An 11553-nucleotide genomic window follows, 5' to 3' on the forward strand; every position below is an offset into this window, starting at 1 on the left:
GTATGCTTTCAGAAATGCATAGACAAATGTTTATTTGTAAATACAAATTCAATTTTATACTGAAGTAGAAGTTTAAGATGCACGATTGGGGGCTTTAAATGTTTTGTAAGATAGAAGCTGTCTTACAAAACATTTAAAGCAAGCGATACAGTACATGTGAAGGGAGTAAAAAGCATGACCATGTAATCATCCTGAAATCATAGCATGCCAAGCGAGATTTACAAGGTGAACCCAGGTTCCACCAATAAGTAGATATAAGGAAGCAGTGGGCTGTGACTTCTGGAAACTTAGTTTGAGGTTGGGAAGTACCCTACTATCCGTCACATCCTCAGGCAAGGAACTGAGAACTTGAGATAATTATGGTAAGGTAACTGTGCTTAACTGTGCTTAACTGTGCACTCTAGCAACATACTGGGACATTCTTTTTACCCTTAAGCAGTGGTTAATGCATAAGACCTTCGCTAGGTTGAAATATTTAATTGTTCCCTTGTTAAACATAAAACGTGGGACAACAGTGCATCACCTTTCTCATCGCAGATTTCACTATTGAAATGATATTTACACAATAGTGCACTAACCTCTTTTGATCTCATTTCTCAACGTGTACTCAATTTTGAATAGTTTAAATCTCTTAAACAGATAAAGTCTCTAGATGGTTTTTCAGTCTGATTTGTGCCTGTTGTGTTTTACAAGTAGTTTGGGAGCGTGAGTAACTTATGTATTCAGTGCAGATTGTGTATTGCCATTGAGCACGTTCCAGCAGGCCTCTATTGCTCTTAGCAGTCTTTCTCTTCCCTTTTTCCATCTGTGGTAAGGTTTTCAGCTCCACATCTTTCTGGCAGAGCTACAACCTCTGGCTCCAGGGCACTGCGGCTGTGTAAGAAGAAGATTTGAAAACAGGATACTCCAGTAGCTAGTAGTAGTCCAAAAATCTGTGTGTGATTAAATTGGTGATACATTTTGATAAACTTCATAAAAAGACATTTTGGTTTGAAGTGAACTGCAAGCAGAAAGCAGACCACCCACCTGAGCTGAAGTGAGCAGTACAGCAAAGGCCTTCTCCCCGAGCTGACTTGTAAACGGGGGAGACACAGACCCGGGCGTTGGGGGGCACATTGGTGAGCGTTGTGGAGAGGAGGTGGGGTGGCAGATACAGGGTGGAACGCTGGGCAGCGGAGTGGACAAACTCATGCTCCCACGTAACCCAGTAACCACGCAGGCCATCAGCACTACCTCTCCACCTAAGCTGCACTGAGTCACTGCCCGTGGTAGTAAGCCTCAGATCTGCTAGAGCTGGAAATACTGAGTAGGATTGCAAAGAAAAACAATTTAACCTTACGTAGAATAAAAAAAGGGAAGAATAAAAGATTAATTTCATACCAGAGTTATTGAGTGTTTAGTAAGGTTTTTGAAATCAAAAAATACAAAACTTGCGTTGCTTACTTTCTTGAGTGCACACTTTGACAGACATTGCTTTCTCTTTGCCAGAGGAGTAGCGGGCGCTCACAGTAACCAGGTACTGTGTGTCGGGCAGCAGGTTGGCAAGCACCGTTGAATTCTGCCTGTTACTGACGGTGACCACATGGAGCTTCCCCGTAGGCAGTGCTGAATACTCCACCTGGTAGCTGTGTACTAAATCCGGCTGCAGGGGACCCCAGCTCACCCTCACGCTGTTCACTGTTGACTCCGACACCGTCACCTGTGCCGGGCTCTGCATAGCCTCTGATTCTGGTATGTTTGGGTGGAAGATGAAGAGGTAGAAAGAGAGGAGGTCCACGTGAGAGAGCAAACATGTTTACAGATAGACTGCGTAGAATGTAAACAGTGTGCTCTGACGCATTTCTCACTGGAAGATGTCTGGCAAAGCGTACACCATTTCAAATGACATTTGGAGCACCACACTCCACTTGCTGCCCTCACCTGCATGGGTGGTGAAGAGAGTGCTAAGCTTGTTATAGAACTCCAGGTTTGACACTGGAATCAAAGTGATGTTGTACGTGGTGTCTGGCCGCAGGTGAGTCAACTGGGCGGAGATGGAGAACGCAGGACGGGTGATTCGTTGATAGTGGCCAGGACCAGTGCCAGGCTTGGTGCCTGGGCCTCCCCCAGGCCCCGCTTGACTGGAGTAAATGGGCCCAAACCGGATGTCATAGTAGCCAGTGCCTGAAAGCACAGGCCTCCAGTGCAATACTGCGCTAGTAGAGGAGATATCTCTAACCTGCAGCCTCTCAGCAAGAATGATGCCTGGGTAAGGAAAGGGAAAAAAAGGAGAGAGGCAGATGAGCAAAACAGTAAAGATAGAAGGGAGATTATTGCACAGTGAGGCAGTCAGGGGGACTCCAGGACATTCAATTAATGTGCAGTAATGTTTCTCAAAATAGAAAACTTAGTCACACGATGCCGCTATGAAAAATAGCACCCTCATGAGAGTGCCCGGTATAGCTGAGTAAGTGTCTAAACCAGCATGCCAAAGGTTTGGCATGTCTGTCTCATACTGTAAACTGTGCATATGCGCTATGCATTTCTTAGTACATATAGCTTATGCGTGTGTATTTTTAGGTACATGCTTATGTGATACCCAATCAACAAGGAGAAAAGTTTTCTATAAATATCCATGTGTGGCGCTGGGGGGGGGGGTTCTACTGGGGAATGGAGAAGGCAAAATAATTATGTATTATGAGCCCCTGTCTCCCATTACAGTGTCTTTAATGCTGCCCCTATTTTCTCCTGTGCCTTCTAGACACCTAGTGCATTCGGTCTCATGCTATTTGTATCAGAGTACCCTGGCATGAAAGCCTAGATATCTGCAACCTTAGGCACTGAGGTTAATGCACACAAATGTCCACACCCAAACAGTCTCTCTGCTGTCTACTTATTCTCTTTTCAATACCTCTGATTTAAATAAGTTATTAAATAACTTATGGCACCTTTAAATGTTTTTATTTTTCTTTATCATCTAATTTTCTAAACCATAAAGTAAAATAAATAGTATTATATTATTATTAGTTTTACGATTAATTATGATCACATGACCTCAGTTCTACACTTGAGATTTTACCCCATATCATGTTCCTTTGTTAAAATGTTCTTACGAATGATGGCATTTCTTAGGTCCTCAGTGATGATGCTCATGTCTTCAATATCCACAAAGTAGAGGTGATCCTCAGCAGGTGGGCTCACTACATCGCTCAGCACCTGGTAGTTCCCCCGGCCAGTGGACACCACCAGCACCGCCACGCCCTTGTCTCGCAGTTCAGCCATTGGTCCCTGCACGTCACCCGGCTCCACCCCATCAGTAAGCCACACCAGCACTCTTGGTAGTCCTGGTCGGGCTCCCCCAGTCACACCTTGTTTTAACACCCATTCTTTGGCAAAGATCAGAGCAGCCTCTGTGTTGGTGTCTCCTCCAAGCTGCTTAGTCCTGCTCAGGGCCTCTTGTAGGCCCTGCTGGGTGCTGTAGGTCCCAAAGCCAAACTCCAGATGAGGCTCAGTCCCAACCTGCAGCAGGGATACCCCCACCTGTTCAGGACCCAGAGAGAAGGGCAGCACAAGCTCCGACAGGAAGCTCAGCATGTGGGAGAACTCGAACGACGACACACTGCCGGAGGAATCCAACAGGAACAAGATATCGCCCTCACAGCAGTTAAAAACTGTGGGTATAGAATGAAAACAATTCCACAGATTTGGTAAACAAGATGGTAATGTACTGCTGAGGAGTTGTGTTAAGAGAAATTAGTTCCACAATGTTAATAAAATACATAGCAGGGCTAACACAAATGAGGGACCTGGAGCCAGAATAACAGGCTCAGTGGGACCCAAGTTCCAAACAGCAGTACCAAACAAATATCTGAAAATGAAGAAAAATAAACATCCCACACTCTTTATTCTCACTGGGTTAGTCTCTCCCTTCCTCCGTATTTTCCAGGAATGTCGTCCCTGCTCCCACTCATGCTTGCATACATGTATGCACACACACACACACACACACATCCTAAACTCCCATGCACAGAATCTTTGTTCCAGCACTTTCCTTCTCTACCTCTCTGGAACAGCCCCGTCACACAGTCAGTAAACTGTCACAGCAAGTGCAGTAAAACCCAAAAGCTCAGAGAAAAGCTCAAGCAGAGACAATAGTGGAAATGAGAGAAATACGTCATCTGAGCTGGAACAGTAGAGGCCCTAAAAAGTAAATAGGATGTGAGATTTATAGACAAGTGGCAAAAGAAGGGGAGGATATTCTTTCAAGATACTTGGAGAGGGAGAGCAAAGGGATAATGATTTGCCAAAGTTATATATTATCTGGCAGAAATAAATCTCTAAATTGGAGTTAAATTGAAAGATAAACATAAACAGATGGTGTGAATGTGCAGCAGGACTACTGGATACCACAGGCGGAGGTCCAGAAGAGGGCAGCGACGGAGATGCACAAAGTGAAGGGGGGCTGGCAGCTTTATAAGAATGGAAGGAATGAATGCACAATCTATTCCCAAGTCCTGGCAAGAAATGAGTGAGTGTGTGTGTGTGTGTGTGTGCGCGTGTAGGAACAAGAGAAAGGGAGAGATTGTGAGAGATAGTAAGAGAAAGAGGAGGAGAGCGATAAAAGGGAAAAGCATGCTCACTGTTGCAATCCATTTCACCCACTAACACAATCCAGAAATGCCCACTCATGTGGTGCACTTAGCACATCTGTGGGTATTTGGAGCTGATTTGCACATGGCAAAATATAACGGCCTCATAGGCACCTTCTGATGCCCACATTTTGCCCTTTAAACAATGCACTATTTTTAAGTTAACAATATACTCCATCAATAGCTTGCTGAACCCTTGACTACATGTATCTACACAGTCAGCCAAACCAGCGACAATCTCAAGAAGAAACAGGGGGTGCAAAATTCACACACCCAGCCACACTGACCAAGTCTCCGTTTGACTGATGGTTGCTCCTGCTGATGCCTGGCCTCTCTAACCTTGAATTAGTATGTGATACTCATTGCACCAGATACGAAATATGTTGGCTTCTGTCTGGACTGTGGCTCAGGTGACATACCCCTGCAGGACATTTTGACAACGTGGAGCCTGAGTAGTGTACTGGTTTTCACAAAATTAAATCTCTTTGTAGGAATGGTGAGAGAAATGAAAAGTCGCATATGAACCTGTTGTAGGCAGATTTGTATTTTATGTTCGCACGCCCACTCACTCTCTCTGCCTGTTTGCTTATTTACACACTCGCTGTACATACGAATCAGTAAGGGCTTTTAATAACTTCTTCATTACATTAATTATTCACCAGCGCGTACCTATTGCTGTGCGTGTCTGTCACTATTGTACTCAAACCGCAGTCTGATTATTACGCCGTAAAGGTAAGCTGTGGCAAGCCCAGCCTAGTGGTGAAAACACTGTCATTTTAAAATCATTTATTATACAACGATTAATGATTCACCAGTAAATATTTCATAGCAAACTAACATTATGTTTAAAAGTATTCTTGAATTTGAAAAGAGATCGGAGGATGCTTGAGGGGTTGAAATGAAATCGATCATTTGACAGTAGGGTGAAGTTGACGCTTGCTTGGTTTTGGCGTTGTAAAATGATCGATGCAGCTCACCTGAATCCGTCCCCGGGCTTTGAGAACTTCCTGCCTGCAGGAAAAGACTGAACAGCACACACGCGAGCACTTTTCCCAAGTCCATTATAGACTCCGTGTGAGGTTTTAAAGCGTGAAAATATTAAAGCCAACTGAAGATAATCCAGATCTCCAAAACAGATGGTTCGTCTCAGCAAATAAATATTTTTCGCCCCATTTCGTCAACAATTTTTCCAGTGTTGAAAATGCTGACGATAGATGATCAGATGTACTATCTTTTCCACGTATTTTCTTTTAGTGAAAGAACGAAAATGTCCCCAGATTAATTCCAGCAGACACCTGTGTAAGTGTTTTTTGGTTATCCGTCGATCACCGGCAGTGCACCCTTCACGGCTGTTGGTTTGTTTCTCGTCTTGAGTAAAACGAAAACAGATTGAGAGCTCTGCTCAGCTACCGAATTCGCCCGGCACCCTCCCTCTTGCGCACTCCCTCCTTTTCTTCGTGTCTTAGTTTAGACGACTGACCAGCCTTCGCTACCTTGGCCCCGGTCCCAGTTTTTAGTCACAGCGGTCGGTCTTTCCTTGTGTGTGTAACTGCATAAAGCTTTCAGAAAACACTCACAGCTATCTTACTGATGAGTCACTATAACAGGCGATCTGGGTACAACTTCCAGGTAAGTTGTCCTGACATATTTCCTGACATTTTTGTCATGGTAGTCTGTTGGTTTCCTACAATGACAGGCAGTACTGAAATAAATCTTCTCAAAAGTAGTTGCAACTACCACTACTAGATGTGGACATATTTCCAGCTTATATGGACAGAGTGAACATTGCTAAACACAGACACTGTACCAGCATCTGTACCGATACCTGATTACCTACAATTTGTGTTGGTTGCATTGATTCCAAATAGTTAGTACGATGCCTGCAGATCTCTAAATGTGTCTTTACTTTTCTTGTGATTGTGTACGAAAATGAACAAATTGACCAAAGGAAACAGTGATCAGTAAGGCAGCGGATAAACTAAAAAGTGTTTTAAAGGTCTTGAACCAAAGCCCCCTTTGCATTACAAGGGAAGTTGTGCCAAAACACACCTAGTAAGTAAACACAGATGGTGTACTTGTGAAAGAGCAGTCTGGTGAGCATATATTGTACTCCATATCCAATTATACTGAGTATACAGAAATGTACAATATTCCTATCTGTTTTTTTTGTTGTTGTTGTTGTTTTGTTTTTGTTTTGTTTTTTTCCATATTTGGGACCAATCCATTGTATTGTCCAGCACAGGCATGCATTTCCCAGTGACTTACATCAGTATGTCCAGCACACTTATCCAGTAAGAAAGAAATCAAGTGGATCTTTGCATATGGTAAAGCTACACTGCGGTATGACTTTTATACCTGCACTCTTAGAAAATATTTCCTGAAAGGTACTGGGCCTCTGAATGCAACATGTAGGAAATGGTTCTTTATGGTTATTTACGATCTATAGAATTGTGCCGATAAGAGATGTCATTATTTATTTAATAATGAAATGGAAACTCTAGTACTAATTGTAAGGTATTGTTTATTGCACTGACGTTAACTGCTTATATGCTGACTAACTCTAGTACTTATTGTTTATTGCACTAATTGTTGTCTGTGAGAGAACTTATGTATTTTGAACTTCTAGGCATCAGTGCTTATCCCTGGATTTCAACAGTATTCTAGTTCAAAGGTATCTTGAACTCTAACCTACTGTACTAGCTAGGATATGTTCTATGAGTAAATGACAAAGCACTTTTGTAAGTCGCTCTGGAAAAGTGAGTGCCAAATGCTGTATATGTAAATTTATTTTTGAAACATGCTGGCAGAAGCTCTGTCAGTGGCAGTGTAAAATTTAGGATCAAAATTCCTACAATTCTGATCTGCAGGTTCTATCTACTTGTACCCTAGAGTCGAATGTGTCCAAAAAGTTGCTATTAAAGGGTTTAGTGAACCCTTTGGCACCAGGTATAACTCTGCTACAGAGATAACAAAAAGATCTTCCAGTATTCTTTTCATATTAAGTGTTCAGATTTTTTGATCTCTCTGAATAAAGTATGTTTGCAGGTTGTGATGAAAAGATCTCAAAACTCTTAAATGTGTGTTTAGAGTGTCAGCTGGAACCATGTATTGGTGTTTTTGTATTGAACAAATAAGCCATTTTATCTAATGTTACCTGTTGGGATCTAATTAATTCTACGTGAAGCTTATTGTTTCTTTGCTTCAGGCGTATTGCACATCCAGACCAGTATTATTCTTCATAGGGCTTCATTATGCTTCACACACTGAATTATGATTATGATGTAATCACATTCCGGAGTCTGCGCTGGATGGAAATGAAAATCTGCATTGTGCAAGAGGCCTTGTGTGAATAAGCAGTAACGACCTGCATATCAAGTGTCACTGTATGAATATTCACTCAACTAAGTACAATTCAAAGTCACAGTGTTAGTTAATAAAAGGTAGACAGACCTAATATGGACTAATATGTTTCTATTTCAAACTACAGAAACCATAAGAACCTATTTAGGAGGCATAAAAGCTTTTTATAAGTATTGATTGCAGAATTATACATCACTCAAATGGATCCCATTTTTAAGAGGTTATCCCATGTTATTTCTTAAAGCAATACAGAAAATTATGTTCTCCCATCTCGCCTCAGTAACAAGTACAGCCAGCAGAGGAGCCCCGTGACACACACGCAGACGCATAAGTGAAGATTTGGCAAACAGGACTTTGGTACATGGTAGCAGAAAGCAGCCTGTAGTGTAGTGGGTCTGGTTCCATGGAGACAAATACAGCCGAAGCCAGCTCGGTTTTTGTGGTGTGGGAGGATGGAAAAATGCTGTAAATGACAGAGTATGAATGTATGGATTAACATCAGCCATATTCAATAGCTCACAAAGTTTTGGAAAATACTGTGTTGCTGTGCCACAAAGTAGCTTTAATGCTATTTCTGCTAAGGAGTCATTTTAGAAAACACTTTACATAGAATTCCTTCTGTATTTTCCCCATTTCTTACCCTGTCTGGCAATAGGCATTTAAAACCTTTATTCTAGAAGGATGAGATTTGCATATTCAAAATTCAAAATCCATAACATTTTATCCTGAATTTTACAGATTTTGCAATTATATAAAATCAAAAATTTCTTTGGCACAGCAACATAAAATATCACATTACACACACACACACACACACACACACACACACACACACACACACACACACACACACACACACACACACACACACACACAAATATACAAACCTTTAATAAAGTACCTGTAACCAGATGCTCCATGTTATATCATGTTATGCATGTGCTCTCCCAAAAACTTTCATCGAAAACTGAATTTCTCTTGCCTTATTGAAATAAGACATTTTAAGTTATTTGTAAATATTGTTAAAGTTTCAAAACACATTGTTCACTCCAATCTATACAGTCCATATATGGAATCTAGACAGACTGTTTTGAAATCACTGTCCCTGATGTCATGAGCTGTCACAGACTCATTTATATATCTCCACCTATTCAGCCTACAGCAGTTTTAGCCCTGCTGATTTACACTGCAGTTGTCAGGGGTGCTTCAGCTCTGAGTCCTACATAAGACTAATAAAGGACCTCACTAGACTTATATCCGTCTTAAAGGTGCACTAACACAAACAGCCTGTTCAATTCTATGGAATAAAGAGAGGCTGGCAAATGGCTGTGTAAACTTAATTATGAAAATAATAAAATAGGATATGGGCCCATTCAAAATTTCCTGTTTACAGAAGCTAAAAGAAAAAGAAAGACAAAATGCTTGAAATGTGATACTAATATGAGCAGGTTTTGTAATCTTGAAATTCATGATAGCACATCAATCCTGTCAAACCTCTCACACCATCTAATAAATCCTTATTTATTTACATTATCTTTTGTTATTTTTTATGCTTCAGAATACCCAAATGAGCCTGTAATCTGCCCACAGGGAAGATAATCCATGGTACTCTGTAAAGTCTGTGAGAGCTCACCTGCTCTAATGATGGGATCGGAACATGTCGTTTTACAGAATGAACATCTTACCATGACCTCTGTGTTCATGAGCACCAGTAGAATTGTGCAAATCATGGCTAACCTCCTAATACCAAAAATACTTTGGGAGTTCAGTTCATGCATGTTTTCCATTCTTCCATCCTGTATTTGTTGTGAGGTTCCTGAATGCCTGTGCCTTTCCTGCCCATAAGTAAGCCTCTTCAATCCCTACATCAACAAAACCTCCCTCTAGGCAGTCTTTCCGTCAGCTCTGACTTCCACTTCTGTCTTCACTCAAGGTTTTTTATGAGTACTTTTTCAGCCTGGTATTTTTTATGGATTCCCATCTGTTCTCCATGTGTTGGTATGCAGGTTACATTATCTGCAGCCTTTTTATGGGTTTTGATTTATCATTTAACATAAATTTAGCATGGAGATTTTGCAACATCTGTGGGACACCACTGTCACACATTAGACAGTGGTGGCACAAGTTTTTCGTCAGTTCTGAAAATGTTAACAGTATATAAGCAGGATATCCTTGTACTTATAATTCAACAGGCAAGACAGCAAGGGCCATTAGGAAGCAATAGGTAATTTCCTGCACACTACTCTGGAACAGCTAGTCCTATTTTATTGTCTGTGCTTTAAGTTATTTTTTAAACGTATGAGTTAGTATACATTTATACATCCATCCCAGTGATTTTATGGGAGAACTAGCAAGTTTTTCTTAATAATTACTCTGACCTTGTGTCTCCTTGGTTACAGAATGAAACAGCTGGTGCATTATTTTATTGTTCATGGTTTTAGTGTTCCGTTTCACAGTTCTTAGGGACCAACACCCACTGTATAAATTTTCCACAGAGACATTCTGTCTCTGGCAACTGAAATGCAGCTCTGTGAAAGATTCACCAAGCTGTTGCCCTCAAAAGCCAACATGACAATGTCCTCCTTTGGAACAGAACTAGTATGAAGAATGAACCTATTCTTTGTGACATTCTGATTAACCTTCTGATGTTTTTATGCCAGGTTGAAAGTCATGTTTCAAAAGAAGTCCTAAAAGGTTTCACCTATGAAAAATCTGAAAAGTTTATTTTGGCCATACACAAGTACAGGTGTGTGGCTGCTTTATCAAAGACCTTTATTTCTCAAAATGGTCCTGATACTGTATGGAAATATTAAGCTGGGTCCATTTCTGTTTTACACTTATTACCGCTTTACACCGTCACGAGGGAGTATCTTGTTGAAGTAAAAAAAACTCTGTTTCGCTTGTGAGCAATATCTCTTAAAAGTCACTGAGTCGAATCACCATTGCTAGGGTGTAACAGGGTGTAACACTATGCCGAGGACCCAGCAAAATGCCCCTGTGCCCTATCAGTGCCAGCACAATGAGGCATTAAGCATAACCCTCTCTATGCTCTATGTCCTCAACGCACTGTGTTCACATCTACCTTACCTACGTTCCAACCCTCTCGGTGCTCCCTATTTATATCTACCTGCATCCTGCGAGGACTCGTCAAAGGCTTGTGAGCCTCCTGACCCTTGTTATTTCTCTTTTCTGCATCAGCCTTTTCCTGTTCCTTCTATATGCTTTCATTTATGATGTTCCCTCTTATGTTCTGTTTCTCATACTCTCGTAATCAGGGGCAGGGGTAGCTCAGTGGTTAAGGTACTTGACTGGCAGTGAGAAGGTTGCCAGTTCAAGTCCCAGCACAGCCAGGTTGCCACCGTCGGGTCCCTGAGCAAGGCCCTTAACCCTCAGGTGCTTGAGCTGTGTTTAGTTAGACTTGTAAGTTGCTTTGGTTAAAACCATCAGCAAAATGTAATTCTGACTTGGCTGGACCCAAATACAGCTGCACTCTCATGACCCATTTCCTGAGCCCGCCACCCCCACCATTCCCTCGACTTTGTAATGATTCCCATAGGAACAGGGG

General features: G+C 41.6%; 1 protein-coding gene across 2 annotated transcripts; it reads right to left on the bottom strand.

The window, feature by feature from the left end:
* Window positions 1–3: 3 nt before the first annotated feature.
* vwa1 (von Willebrand factor A domain containing 1) lies at window positions 4–6082 on the bottom strand. 2 transcript variants are annotated; one of them, XM_027014520.3, is made up of 6 exons: window positions 5606–6082; window positions 3093–3650; window positions 1921–2244; window positions 1444–1728; window positions 1027–1302; window positions 4–932 (listed from the first exon to the last, which is right to left on the bottom strand). In XM_027014520.3, exons 1-6 carry the CDS (start codon window positions 5688–5690, stop codon window positions 820–822), a joined length of 1641 nt encoding a protein of 546 aa, XP_026870321.1. In that variant the 5' UTR covers window positions 5691–6082; the 3' UTR covers window positions 4–819. The 2 variants fall into 2 exon arrangements, with proteins under 2 accessions (XP_026870321.1, XP_026870322.1); XM_027014521.3 differs by having other exon boundaries at window positions 4–873; window positions 5606–6078.
* Window positions 6083–11553: the final 5471 nt, after the last annotated feature.

The sequence above is a fragment of the Electrophorus electricus genome, chromosome 24 (assembly GCF_041902795.1).
Source record: "Electrophorus electricus isolate QZ-2024a chromosome 24, ASM4190279v1, whole genome shotgun sequence".
NCBI classification, from domain to species: Eukaryota; Metazoa; Chordata; class Actinopteri; order Gymnotiformes; family Gymnotidae; genus Electrophorus; species Electrophorus electricus.

Coding starts and splice junctions, on each gene's coding strand:
- vwa1 (XM_027014520.3), bottom strand. CDS start 5,690: ATGGACTTGGGAAAAGTGCTCGCGTGTGTGCTGTTCAGTCTTTTCCTG. Junction 2,245..3,092: donor CCTAAGAAATGCCATCATTC/GTAAGAACATTT, acceptor TTCCTTACCCAG/GCATCATTCTTGCTGAGAGG. Junction 1,729..1,920: donor TCTCTTCACCACCCATGCAG/GTGAGGGCAGCA, acceptor CAAACATACCAG/AATCAGAGGCTATGCAGAGC.